A 15132-nucleotide genomic window follows, 5' to 3' on the forward strand; every position below is an offset into this window, starting at 1 on the left:
CATGTAATTTATCAGCATGTACAGTATGGTCATTGCTAATTGGGTGTTGTTGCAGTTTACATAAATCTGTCCTATATATTCCTACAGGACTGTCCCTGCTAGAAGTGTTCTTGTTTTTGTCTTGCAGATGACATTTGCCTAGATTTTCAGAATTGGACTATTTTTAATGTGTTATATGAATTTTATTTCCCTTTCGTAATTACACAAATGATCAGAAAAACACGGAATGCCCCAAGTTAGCATTATCCAGTAGCTATAAAGATTTGAAGATCCTTGGCTGACCCTGACTCATACACTGTTAGCTTAAGTTCCGAGGCGTGCGCATGTGCTCAATAAGACGCCTGTTCAAACACATATGGTTTGTCTATCTCTTAAGGGCACATGCACAACGATTCTTATTTTCCGTACAGATATGTGTCATGCTTTGGCTTATACCATAAGACTTGAAGAAGGAAAAAGTTCTAACTCACATCAGCTTTGTTCTTTAACTACACGTCCCATATAGCTTATCTAGCTTAAGCTAGTTTAATATAGATCAATGTCAAATTCTGCTTTATCTCGTCTACCCAGAAACATCAAGGGATGACTCCTCTCTGTCACTGACATCAAGGAGGCTATATACAATATATATTAATAACATGAGAATTCCGAGCAAGACGGCAAATGTTACATCTGTACCAGTGTCTCAACTGGCATGTAAGCCACAATTATAATATTTTTTTGCCGTATAATTATTGCAGCTAGGTGGCACAGACTGAATCGCTCCCAGTGCCTGATTACTGTAATGTCAAAACAAGAGACTGCAATAAAATAATGTATCCAATAAAACATTGCCGGCGCTGGAATTAAACACATTACTTGTGTCCTGTCGTGATGTGTTATAAACCTAATTACACGAAATTCAGAAAAAATGCAAATTAGGTGTCTTTAATACGCACTTATGTTTATTCAAAATTCAAACTGTGCCCTAATTTGGAATAAGAAACTATAATCTGTGTATATGAATTAATAATTGGGATTCCTCTGTAGGTGAAAAATCTTCCAATTTACGTAAACACTTTTTAAATAGCATTCTCAGATCTGCTGTATAAATTAATTCATTAATTAAAGGTTTTACTGCAGGGATGTTGCATTTTGGCATCACAGTTAAAGGACCACTAGAGGCACAGAGACCATTTCATCTTAATGAAGGGGTCTGAATACAGTGGTCCTTTAGTTTTAACCCTGCAATGTTCAACAATTAGTAGAAACATCAATGCTTACATTGCAGGGTAAATATGACTCTAGTGGCCAATAATAAGTCAATAAAAGTGATTCCGCTGTGGGCACTGATTTAAAAGTATTAAAATTATATAATGCACGGTATGCACCTTATCTTATAGTATTTCATGCCCTGCTATCCTAACGCCTTATCTCTTGAAATAGCTAGTCCTTATGTCATGTATTATAAATGTGTAATAGACAGACTCCAACAGTAGGTGGCACTGTTACAAAGGTATATAGTTGAACAAAATGCACAGTTTACCTGCAATTTTCTGCATGCCTTTATGGGTTACTGACTCTCTGCTTTTAACGGACACTCTGACGGGTACACAGATTTACACTAAACCTGCTTGTCAGAATAACCAGCAAATACATTTATCTTATTCCCTCAAATTTCCCACGGTGTGAAGGAATGGGATTAATTAATTTAAAATGGTGTAATGGGTATTCATGTTATGGCTTTATCATTATATCTTCATTTATTTATTTGTTGATTTATTTATTTAAACTTTGAATATTTTGACTGCATAAGGTAACAAGAGGTTATTCATTCATTTTAGGAGATAATTCAGAAATGTTTAGGAAATTAATTAACAGGCAATTTCTAGGGTATTCCATTCTAAAAAGAAATGTATTTGGATCAAAAGAAGTCATTTCAGATCTCTTTAGGCTTCAATTTGAGTCGGATTTCCTTGTTTTGGAAGTTGATAAATTACCCACATGTCAATGATAATGGAGCCTTTTAGTGGCCCCAAATTGATCTAAATTTTATTGGATACATTTGCTGTTTCAAATACTTCTAAATAATCCTGTGTGTTGCTCATTGTCAACAATCTCATGTTTCCCGTGGCAATCTAAACATATAAAACATGATGCACATGTCTGTAAACATAATCTAATTGTCAGAGTGACACAATTTTAACACAGACATTAAACACTTTTTTTTACCATCTCTATTAAAGGGGAAAGCTGTGAGTTCACAATACCACAATCTACATTATTATAAAGGTTACGCATTACACAGTTAAACAATATTCATTTTAGCAAACTGTAAAGGAGAGATTTTTTTAATAAGTCCATATGGGTATCTGTTCATTGTATATTCAGAATCATTTGTCAGATTATAAACTGACCGAAAGAAAAAAAACTAAATATGATTATCTATTGTTTGTAACTAAATCAGATTTTTCCAATCTTCCATTTAACATAGCAATGAAAATCATTTGTTCCTATTCGCACATGCAGTTTTGTAAAAACAAAGCATAGAAACAGACAGATTGTGTAACAGATTGTGTTTAGAAGACAGCCTCTCCCTCAGAGGTGAATATACGCCAAACCTTGAAAAGATTCTGTCTGTCTGATTTGTGGTGATCAGTCAACTGCTTGGCACTCGGAAAATTAAAACGTACCAAAATTAAAATGTAAATATATTTTTCATTTCGCCTTCAGTTTTCATTTCGTTTAACGGCTTTTTTACACATTTCTTTGCGTTTACTAATATCCAGTGACAGCACTGCTGATTAATCACATCTTATTTGAAATTAAAAAAGCGGTGTATTAAAATCTGATCCCACAGCGGAAACGTTGATGTGCAGGAAGTAGTAATATCTGCTGATATAGACAGTGGGGATGTATTTTAACTGCTCGCTTGTCAGAAGTATGAGCAAAATACTAACTGTTCCTACTACGGGGGGGGGGGTTGCATACATCGAAATATTGAATGTTGCCTCAACTGAGAGTTGGTGATTTATTTATGCATGTACACAGTTCATTTCCGTGCTTCTTGCAACAATTTAGCAAAAGTTAGTAATTGCTAAAATGCTAGTTGCCATTGTTGTTGTTAACCGTCAATTTTTACCGTTAACATCTAACAAATTGTAACTAGCAGCTGCCGCAAGTGATGATGTTTTCCTTAGAGATTAGTAGGAGATGCTAAGTAACATCTGGTTTCCATATTAGACAGTAAAACTGTCACCTGACGATATCATACTAAAAATATCCCACGCCCCGTCTAGGTGTAAAGTTAAAAAGACACCTCAGTATACCAAGTTCTAAAATAAAACATTGATTCTATATTTAGGTACATTGAGGCACTAAACCCTGTCTATAAGCATGTGATAAATAGTTTTCAATAAATACTTTCGAAATGTAGTGAGCTTGGTGTATGAGAAACACAAAGGGCAACCTGTTTAAATGATCGTAAAGATTAATAAAGAGCCCATGCATTGGAGGCATGTTTATAGTGTCCTGGCGGAGGTACTATTACAATTAATTAGAAAATGCACCTTTTTCTTAACGTCCATCCGAATTGAAAACTAGTAAGCACGAGCTATTGGTTGAGAAGCATGCAGGCATTGAAGACAAATGAAGGGGTTGTCCAAGAAATCTTGTTAGGAATTTCTTTAGCCACAAACATCTACCAGTTATTGGTGTTATCAATGTATAACAGCTACTTTTTACCTACAAGTGTGAAAACAAGTCCATTATCAGCAAACAGTTAATGGTAGTATTAAACCGGAAGCATGGTAATTCAGCACTACCTCCTAAGATCCTTTAAAGCGCAAGTTGATTCTGATTTAACGCTAGGACAACTTGTTTAAAGCCCACGGAGAAAAGAGAAGCTTAGGAAATAGGGCCCTGACAGGGCTAGGAGGCGGGCTAGGGCTGGGAGCAGATTGGGATTGGTGGGCTAGTGTTTGGGGGCTGGCCGATGTAAATGTTCGGAAATTTTAGGATCCCTCATTCTAATCTCTTACCTTGCTGAGTTGGTCCCTCAACCCTCCCCCCTATTTGCTAGGTTTTTCCCCGTTTGGTCAAAGAGGCGGGGTGGGGTAAGAAAATATAAGGAAAAAACTAGCCTTCTTAGTTAATAAAGGAGTACGGGCAGTTAGATGGTTGGTTAAAATAGTACACTGTTTGTACAAGTTTTGGTAGATTTCGAGCCCCTTGGTGCCTCAGAACCTTGGTGATGTAGGGGTATCGGGGTATACCCCTACCAGGAGTAAACTAAAGAAATGTTGGCACTTTACATGTTAATATTTATTTGGTTGATATATATTGGTAAGTTATGATATGTTGTAGGTCATTGCCTTTAATTTTAGCATGGGGAGATGGTATAATATTGGGGGGGGTTGGCGAGTAATGACCTTTATATCTTAGTACATGATAAGTTATACTCTTTATTATTAATAAATCTGTGGGTGTTTTTTTCACCCATACATAAAAGTGTCGGTGTCTTATTGGGTGGGTTTGGGTCAGGTTCCCCTACCCATATGGCGTCCTGCCCCTACCCATATGGCGACTATGCACCTGTCATGTAACTACAGGTCTACCTGGCTTGTTGGAGGGATTTTCTTCAAGATGTGCCATTTTTTGTGTTACAGCTCCTAAAGCCTTCCCGGGTGAATAAACATCGATTTATTTGATATTATTCCAAGCTCTGTGCTTCAGTTGCTTATTTGTAACTGAATTTCATATATCTTGCTCTATATCCAGGGAAGGACACTTCCAATAGTCAGTGAAAAGCACTCATATCGTTCAAATACTACAAAGAATTTATTACATGAATATAACCCAGTACTGTTTAATATGTATGGGAGAGGTACGGTTTCTGATTATCCTTTATATTTCGAATTCTAGGACAACTTACCTAACTGCTTTTGTGCCAAATAAAATGTTATTTATACTTTAGTTTAAGAAATTGAAACACAATAGCATTGCCTCTGGAAATCTGAATTAAATAAAACCATAAAATCAACGTGGTTTTTTAATGGTCTCATTGAACAGAGCTTTGTGAGCGTTCTGCCACTAAGCATTGTTAAATAAAGAGCATTCGGGTTTTTTCATAAAATTATAGCTAGTTCCAGGATGACCTGACTATAGACAGTTCAGTCTCATTAGCAGAAAACTACTTTCATTCGCAACCCAAAGCTTTTTATTATTCCGTTGCAATAATTGAGAAGCTGCATCATTATCCAGAGCCCAAAATTATTTAAAAATAATTAATGCAAATTAATTTATGAAAATGTCTTTATTCTTTTTCACAGATGGTAACCAGGCTACCTGCCAGATATATATATTTTCTTTGCTAATAACATAATTACCAAAGGAAATGATTGGGCATTGGTCATAATGGATTGTAAGTGGAGTTCTGGGTGGTTTTATCTAGAACTAAGATTTATCGGGATAATTGCAAATCCTCAAATGCCTACACATCAAATTTCATATTACAAAAACAAACTGTTCTAAAATACTCTGTTTAACATTGCACTCTGCTTTTTGAAAAGTTTTACAATATATTATCTAACTAATAGAGTACACCCCTAACCGCACCCCTCACCCCAGGAAGCATCAATAGTTCCTCTTAAAATAACCTTCCCAGAATGCTGTGCGGAATATGCAATTTAACACAAACATAAGAAAAGTATTGTCATTTTTAACGTTCCTCGGTAATAAAGAAACCTTGCTTGCTCGTTTCAATGTCCTCTTTTTTTCACAAATAGTATAGATTTCAAAAGTAATTGACGCTTTTATAAATTAACCTTGTTACTGTTTTGATTAGTTCAGTGGAACTAAACTCAAGAGGCAGCAATTGCTCAGAGCACCTGCCTTGCAAAGACTGTTTTGCATTACTAACTGTATAATTCAAGTATCTTTAGTTTACATGTTATTTGCACAAGTGATTTCCCTATATACTGCAATCACAATATGGCTACAATATGCCGAAAATATAACATGCTAATTCTACATCATGTTTGCTTTGAATTCCCAGATTTTCACAATGTCTGTATTTTCTACTTACATATACTCTTTATGTGCAGAATGTACGGCAGCAGCATTGCTGTAACGCCACAATACAATTGCTGATGAGAGAACGTCAAGGACAGCGTCAAACTACAAAAGAGAACAAGCAAGAAAGGTTTTGGATTTTTAACACATTGTGCCAGTTTGAAGGACAACTATTTGAATAATATTCTGCTACAGTAAACTGTTACGTTTCATTTAGAATCTGAAAGGCACATTGTAAGTGCCATAGCAGACTTTTGGTCCAGTACTTTTGGGTTTTGACAAACAATTATTTAGCAACTTGGCAAAAAAACAGGCTTCTCCTGCCTGTTCTGAGATAATGAAGGATTTCACTCATTTTATGTCCAGGTTAGGACAGCATTGATCGGTTGCTAGAGCTTTGGATAACTTAGCTCTAAGGTGACCACACTGACAGCCATTAGAAGCTCTTTCGCCCCAAGACTTTTGAAAACCAAAGGTTTATACCCACTCACGAATGATGACACCAAATGTGGGTAGGGCTTTTCACTGGATTGACTAAGTACAGCAATTGTTGCACATGCCACCAGTGTCTACACCAGGTGATCGGTGTCTATTAGACCGGTGTCTATTAGAAGTGACTGGTGACCTAGGTGTCTACACCAGGTGACCAGTGTCTATTAGACCGGTGTCTATTAGAAGTGACTGGTGACCTAGGTGTCTACACCAGGTGACCAGTGTCTATTAGACCGGTGTCTATTAGAAGTGACTGGCGACCTAGGTGTCTACACCAGGTGACCAGTGTCTATTAGACCGGTGTCTATTAGAAGTGACTGGTGACCTAGGTGTCTACACCAGGTGACCAGTGTCTATTAGACCGGTGTCTATTAGAAGTGACTGGTGACCTAGGTGTCTACACCAGGTGACCAGTGTCTATTAGACCGGTGTCTATTAGAAGTGACTGGTGACCTAGGTGTCTACACCAGGTGACCAGTGTCTATTAGACCGGTGTCTATTAGAAGTGACTGGTGACCTAGGTGTCTACACCAGGTGACCAGTGTCTATTAGACCGGTGTCTATTAGAAGTGACTGGTGACCTAGGTGTTTACACCAGGTGATCGGTGTCTATTACAAGTGACCGGTGCCCAAGGCTGAAGTTGATGGACGCAAGTCTCTTTCCAGCTATGTAACTATGTAACTATGTAACTATGTAACTATGTAAGTTTAGTTATTTTGGCCATAAATAAGAAAATCACTTTGAATTCACTTTAAATTTCTGACAATTTACACCTTAACGAATAATCCTATTTTGGAATAATGTTTTTGGAAATTGTACTCTGTTTAATAAATATGTTTTTCTTCTTTTCAGAAAATATATTACTGCTTAGGGGCATCTGCAAATAATCATTAGATATTCACTATCATCGACCCAGCTTATACTTAAAGGAACATTATATGGTCAGGCACACAAACATGTATTCCTGACCCTATAGTGTTAAAACCACCCCTTCCTCCACCCCCTCACCCCCCCCCCTTCAGTCCCCTCTTGCCTCCCTAAATATATTAAAATCTTGCTTGTATTCAAGTTTGCAGCTCCTGCCTCTGAACTGCCTGCTGTCTGCTGACATCATCAGAAGGGGTGGCCTGAGCCAATCACTGTGCTTCCTCATAGGATTGGCTGAGACAGTCAAGGAGGCAGATCAGGGGCAGAGCCAGCACAAGCCAATCAGCATCTCCTCATTAATTAAATCAATGCATCTCTATGAGGAAAGTTCAGTGTCTGCATGCAGAGGATGGAAACACTGAATGGCAGTGCTGCTCATTAGGCAGCACTGCCCCAGGAAGCACCTATTGCAGCCATCTGAGGAGTGGCCACTGGACTTATCACTAGGCTGTAATGTAAACACGTCATTTTCTCTGAAAAGACAATGTGTACTGCAAAACGCCTGAAGGGAATGATTCTACTCACCAAAACAAATGCAATAAGCTGTAGTTGTTCTGGTGACTATAGTGTCCCTTTAATTACAGATTCTTACTCTCTGGCCCTATTATCTGGACCAGTGTTTGTACTAAATATAAAACAGTATAGATGAAAAAATGGACATTAGATGGGACTGTTAAAAAGCCTGGATTTTTTTAGGAAACAACATTAAAAAACTATGTTTTTTACAGGCTGACGTCTCACAAAACAAGAACAAAAAAAAAAGCTTAAAAACTGATTTTTCATCTGACGAGATGACAATAAGCTATCTCAAAATATTTAACTTGTTTGTGAGAAACAAAGAAATTCTCTGAAAACGTCTTATTGTGCTATAAAAATACAAGCTCACAATCTGTGACATAATGTGGCGACTATTAAAGTTGGCTGTCAGCCAAACCATGTTTTAAATTACCCAAGGGAGTTATTTAATAACTGCATTCAAATCCATCGTTATAAATAATTCATTTGCAATTGTTTAAAAAAAAAAAAAAAAAAAAAAAAAAGCATAGTTACATATTTGCCCAATGCAATTCTTCTTGTGGAATAAGTCTAAGCATCATATTGTGCACCAGAGAATGTTGGTTGGAACCCAGAGCACTGTACATTTTGTGCAATGTTTAGTCAGTTTCCAAAAATCCCTCATTTACTGATAACAACCCGATATGCATATTGGAAAAGAGGCCAGCACACCAAGAGCACAGATTGGGCATAGAAGGGATTTGGAGTTGTAAATAAATAGTGCCCCTCTGGCCAATTAAGGTTCTGCACACAGTAAACCTTCCATAATAACTGTGGAGTTAATTCTTTAAATAAGAGCAAATATGAGGCCAATTTCTCAACTGACTTTTCTTGTTATGAGATAGTTTATAAAACTGAATATTTAGCTACACAATCACTGTGTAGGACAGTCACACGGCTAAGCCCCTCACAATATAAGCCCCTACATGGTTCCAGTGTGCCACCACAACCCTGCAATAATTTATCATGTAAGAGGTGTAGGGGAACCAGGAGCTCTTTCACTATAAATGTCTGCCCTTTACTATACTCGCCTATTTAATTTTGGATTTTTTTTCTAAGGATACCCATTTATTTTCCAATATCCCGTAACTTAAAATGGTTATTCTTCTTTTCTTTAATACTATCTGCCTGTATCAATTTTCTTTATCTATGGCACAAACACAGTTGCTCAGTTCAGAATACTTGGAGTAATAGGTATTTTTTTAATTCATTTCAAGTACATTGTGATTGTACATTTGGAGGAAAAAAATAACTATTTTGTTAAAATTTGCAGAGGACACAACAACAGCTACGTTGCATGGGTCATCCATTTTGAAGTTGTCAGATAAACTGTAAACATCTTGTTTATATCATTGCAAGGACTGAATCTAAATCAACTTCATACAAATTCCTATGAGTTCAAAATGGCTGACACGCATATAATTCACTATTATCATTATATACTTCTTTAAGAATAATATTTATTATATGTATCGTTATTGCACGCTTGCTAAGACTTAGAATAAAATACACACTTAAGTTAATATGGCAAACTGTGTATTGTAATTCGTTAAAAAGTCAATGATCAAATCAGAAAGTCCAAATAATGAAGTTGAAAAAAAATCTTCAATTCAGCTATATTCTAAACTCAGCAATGTCATCTTATGTTTTCTAATCCATACACATCCTGCATATTCTTTGATCCCCTGTAAAACACATTGTTTAATATCCAGTTATTCTCTGGTTGTCTACCTCAATTCTATTGTTAATACTGATCCTTTAATTGGAACTAATGGGGTAACGTTGGGCTACATAAATACTTACAGCAAAACCAAACGATGACGCACTGTACCTCATCACAGAGACAGCTAAAAAGAAAGAGATGTACATTCTATTAACATTTGATCATCTTTTTTATGATACATTTTTTTATGTTACATGCAGTGCAGACTTTACTTCTGAGTTGAAGTTGTTTTGCTAGATGGTCTGCATGCATTGGGCACCGTCAGAAGATGGTGGCGTGCATGGAGGACAGGTTCAGATAAGTCAGGTTCCCCTGTCTCCCCCCTCCCTCCTGGCCACCAGACTCCAAGGGCAATGCAACCATTGGGGGTGTTTGCGAATTATGCATTATTTAATTATCAAAAGTTTCATGACTTTAGTAGATACCATGGACACATACGTATATGTATTCTAATGGAGAGATCCTAACAAATGGCTCCTGCCCGTCAAATAAACCAACATAACATTTAATAATAAAGCTATTGCTTTGATATGTAATAATAGATTGTGTAGTTATTGTTATATAATACAGTACATTCAACAAAGGTGAAAATGGACGTTTCTTATTAAACAAAGTGTCACAAAGAATCGTTTAAGTAAAAATTCAGAAACACAGAAAAGCTCACTCCAATCAAATGTATTTGTTTATTATAAAAATGAATTAATTGTAATAAAATCCATATAGAATGTTTTTGTTAGTTTGACATATAAATTATGCTATGTCGTCTTTTTGTAGCCATCCCCAACCTGTGCCACCAACTTTATACAGTCGTTCGCTCACCACGCACCTAGCGTTTATGAGATGAAGTCACATCCACACGTCATTCTGTAGCAACGCACTACGCGTCCAACAGTCTCGATAGAAAGAGTTATTAAAGATTTTAAAGCAGCTACCAAAGATAGTATTTAGGAATAAATTAAATATTATGTATTTTATAGTTATATTTTTTTCTTAAATTGATTTTTTTTATTTATTTTATTTTTTTTAAATTAAACAGTGACTATTTTTACTCACAGAACTATAATATGACATAATAAAACATTTTTGACTGTTATTGCTCTCTCATGGTTGATGTCCAACTATATTAACAGATATCTGCAAGAGTTTGGTACGCTTTATACAAGAATGGCATTTTTTTTTTCCTTTAATTCCCCAGTTTTAATTTTTGTCTTTCATTTCATGTTTCTCTTTAAAATATATTTTATTTTATGTTCCCAAATATATTTTCTCTATGGTCCCATGCAGATTTATTGTATAACTAACATTTTATTGTATTGTTATATTTTGCTGGTATGGTAACTTTTCTTGCATAACTAAATAATTTATATAAAAAAACAAAATGCGTAAAGTCCACTGAAGAAGGATTTGCAATTAGAAATTTGGATCCAATGCGGTAAAATAAATTCAACTACCGGCAGGAGACTCATAACTACTGGTTATTCTTAAATAATTCTTCTCCAGAGATTTTGACTCAGCTGTGCTACTTTAATTGAGAAATTGAAAATCTTTCCATTCGTATCTTAGTTTGTACCAGCCATTTGTTTAAACCCATTACTGCCAAATCATTCATTTTCCACGGTAATGAACCTTGTTCAACGTTTATTTTGCTTTTCGTTCCCAAGTAGTATCAATTATCTGAATGTTCTTGAGAAAATCACAGTCCTTATTGTTTGTTTTCGTCTGTGCCCAGACGTTTTAATATCTGTTTTCCATATTAATTTCTAGCTTAACGTAGGAGTAAGATACATGATAACTATGATAATGCCCATCAAGCACCACTATAAAAATGTAACACAATAAACAGAACTCTTAGGAGTATAATAAAGACAATAGTCTTAAGAACACTTATAATTGTACTTTTCAAAAGCATTAAAGGAGTACTCCAAGAACAATAACAACTACAGGACATTGTAGTGGGTATTGTGCCAGGAGTGCTCTGGTGCCCTCCCATCAATGTAAGGAGTCATACTGCTGTTCCCCACCTTCTCTACAAATGCTTCCTAAACAGTTACCTGACTTCCCTTTTTTAGGGACTTCCAGGTCTCCGGCATTACTAGTAGAGGCTAGCAGCTGTGCACAGCAGACCCCAGGTAAGATGTCAAACCATTAAAAAATGGTTTGCTCCTTGCAGGGGGGGGCACCATTTAAGCTAGTAATGTTTTGTGTTAATGGATGTTTATGAAAGAATGTATCACAGAGGTATCGCCTTAAGGGATTTTCAAATGTGGAATACTTAAAAAAGTAGAAATACAAATCATAGTGTGATATCTTGGATACAAATGGCTCAGTGGTAAAAGGAAATGCACTTACACTTTGTAGAACCAGTAGTAGCTCTTCAATATACGCCTGGGCAGTGCTGGGGGATTGTACATCCCAGGCGTATATAGTAGAGCTAATCCTAGCTCTACAAAGTGTTAGTGCATTTCCTTTTACCTCTGAACCATTATTATCCTTATTAAGTATTAAGATACTACACTATATTTAGTATTTCTCCTTTTTTACCTATTCCACATTTTAAAAAAATCCCTTAAAGCACTACTCCCTCTCTCCACCTCATATATATTTTCTGGACTAGAGACTCTGATTTGGGTTGTCTGAGCTGCCTCCACTATATAACCGTAAGCGCTACATACCTGCCATCTTTTACATCGTTGGCACAGTGGTATGCAATGTGTTCAAGTATATTACAGAGATCCACAGCAATATAACTCACAGTAATGTGCACTATATATGAATATATAACAGAGACCAAAAGTTTTAAAACTCACAATCATGTGTGCGATGTATCAATATTGTTGAGAGTCTGTAGCAAAATTTACAAATTGCCCATGTTGCACAAAGACTGTGTGTCAAATGGTATTTAGAGTAAGTTGAATTTTCTGCACCACAGATTTCTCATGCAAAGAATGACGTTTGCTCACAAAAAACACAGATGTCTTCCATAGTCTTCCATAGAATTTCCATAGAACTTTCTAGGTAGTGAAAATCATGTAAATATTGAGTAATGCCCAACTCAATTTCCTGCAGTAGAGAGTTGCAGGAAAATCGGAGGATCATTTGCTATAGTACCCCTTTCTTATATAATTGTACCTCGCAATTGTTCCATGTCTTACAAATTCAGCCAGCATGGTCATTCTCGATGCATTACAGTATGCTCTAAACTGCCTAGTTTGTCAGAGAACCCATGATACCTTGCACAAGCGCCCGCAAATATGGCAACACATACAACATATTGCATATCACAGCCACACAGCCTTTCTCTGCACAGAACAGAATGCTATGGACTTTGAGTGAAAAATGCAAAGCTCAAGAACATAAAACCTAAATCGCATGTAAAGTCCATGAGATCTTTACCACCATCTCTAAATCAATCACATGTAAAGTCCATAAGATCTTTACCACCATCTCTTAATTAATTGCAAGTAGAGTCCATAAGATCTTTACCATCATCTCTTAATTAATTGCATGTTAAGTGCATACCACAAAACAAACACAATTCTTGTGCTTTTCACTAACTCTAAATCTGGCTATATAAGTTTATCACAGATCTCCACTGCTCTACAATCATTTGTATTGTTTAGTGGGTAGGAATTTATCACATTACTTCAATAAAACAACATTAGTATGAACAGGGTTTATAATTATAGAACAGAACTCCACAGCAAAAATACTCTCCATAGTATGTGGTTATATATTACAGAAACCCACAGGAATAAAACTCTCTATAATGTGTGGTTATATATTACAGAACTCCACAGCAATAAAAATCTCCATAATGTGTGGTTATATATTACAGAAATCCACAGCAATAAAACTCTCCATAATGTGTGGTTACCGGTATATATTACAGAAATCCACAGCAATAAAACTCTCCATAATGTGTTATTATATATTATAGAAATCCACAGAAATAAAACTCTACATGATGTGTGGTTATATATTACAGAAATCCACAGCAATACAACTCTCCATAATGTGTGGTTATATATTACAGAAATCCACAGCAATAAAACTCTCCATAATTTGTTATTATATATTATAGAAATCCACAGAAATAAAACTCTACATAATGTGTGGTGATATATTACAGAAATCCACAGCAATAAAACTCTACATAATGTAGGGTGTATATTATCCACAGCAACAAAACTCAGTGTGTACAACAAAGCTTCATTGATGGGTTCCAGAATATACGTCCTCAGAGTCATATTAATCATATTAAAATACGTCTCCTGTCTCTGCGAGCAGTAGCTCTAGGAAGACAACTCACAAGGCCACTTTTGTCCAGCTCCACACCTCCTATGATAGAATCCCCCAACAACTGCTTTCTATCAGGCCTCACCTTGTCATTTTTGTCATTGGTTGGTTGCACAAACTCAGTGCCCAAGCCGGTCTCCATAACACCACTACACTCAGTGCCCAAGCCTGTCTCCACAACACCATTACACCTAGTGCCGGAGCCTGTCTACACAACAACCCTACAGTTGGTGCCCAAAACTGTCTCCACAACACCACTACACTTGGTTCCCGAACCTGTCTCAACAACACCACTATACTAGGTGTCTGAGCTTGTCTCCATAACACCACTACACTTGGTGCCTGAGCCTGTCTCCATAACACCACTACACTCGGTGCCTGAGCCTGTCTCCATTACACCACTACACTCTGAAAGTGCTGAAAATGAATTATGTAGAGCAACAGACTGTGCAATATGCCTTTTATCCACAACTCTAAGTCTACCAGATCCTACAGTAATCCATCTGCCATTCCTAGTATGTCTCTGCAGCAGTGGCTTTGCAACAGTCTCAGCATGAGTTTGTTTAACAGATAATTTACAATTCTCAAAAATACAATCTCCTGCTGCAATATAGAGAACTGTCTACAGATGAGACAGCATCCAAATCTCCAAAAAGTGGAACGTGAAACAAATGCATAACAACTATTACACTGAACTAAGTCTGCCATTTTAATCAGGTGAGTAATTTAAATAAAAAAAAAAAATCAAATCTTACTTTTTTGTAACCTCCTGTACACCTCAGACTACCTCCAGTTTATCTCCAGAATATCTCTATGGCAGCAACTAAGCTATATTAACCAAGCAAATATCCACAAACCCTTATATAACTCCTAAAAACTCCACACCCTAGGAATGTTTAAAACCTGGGTGGGCCTATGCTTATTAACATACAATCAATAGCAATTAGCAAACATCTAACTAATCAAATCGGATACCTTACCAATTACCTTGAGATGACTCTTACCTGTAACAGTAAAAAGAAAAATCTTGGAAAAAAATCTTAGTTAAAGAATCAGTAAGACTCTCCACAATATCTCCAAGCACACA

The 15132-nt window shown here is 36.3% G+C and overlaps 1 protein-coding gene across 1 annotated transcript in view; it reads right to left on the bottom strand.

Annotated features, from left to right (window-relative positions):
• Positions 1-15132, bottom strand: part of TMEM163 (transmembrane protein 163) — an 83763-nt gene that overhangs the window by 31221 nt on the left and 37410 nt on the right. Inside the window, exons 3-4 of the mRNA XM_063429348.1 lie at positions 9830-9873; positions 6065-6156 (exon numbers count right to left, since the gene is read on the bottom strand). Coding sequence (XP_063285418.1) covers positions 6065-6156; positions 9830-9873 — 136 coding nt within the window. The remainder of the gene's footprint in view (positions 1-6064; positions 6157-9829; positions 9874-15132) is intronic.

Source organism: Pelobates fuscus, chromosome 8, assembly GCF_036172605.1.
Source record: "Pelobates fuscus isolate aPelFus1 chromosome 8, aPelFus1.pri, whole genome shotgun sequence".
Taxonomy (NCBI): Eukaryota; Metazoa; Chordata; class Amphibia; order Anura; family Pelobatidae; genus Pelobates; species Pelobates fuscus.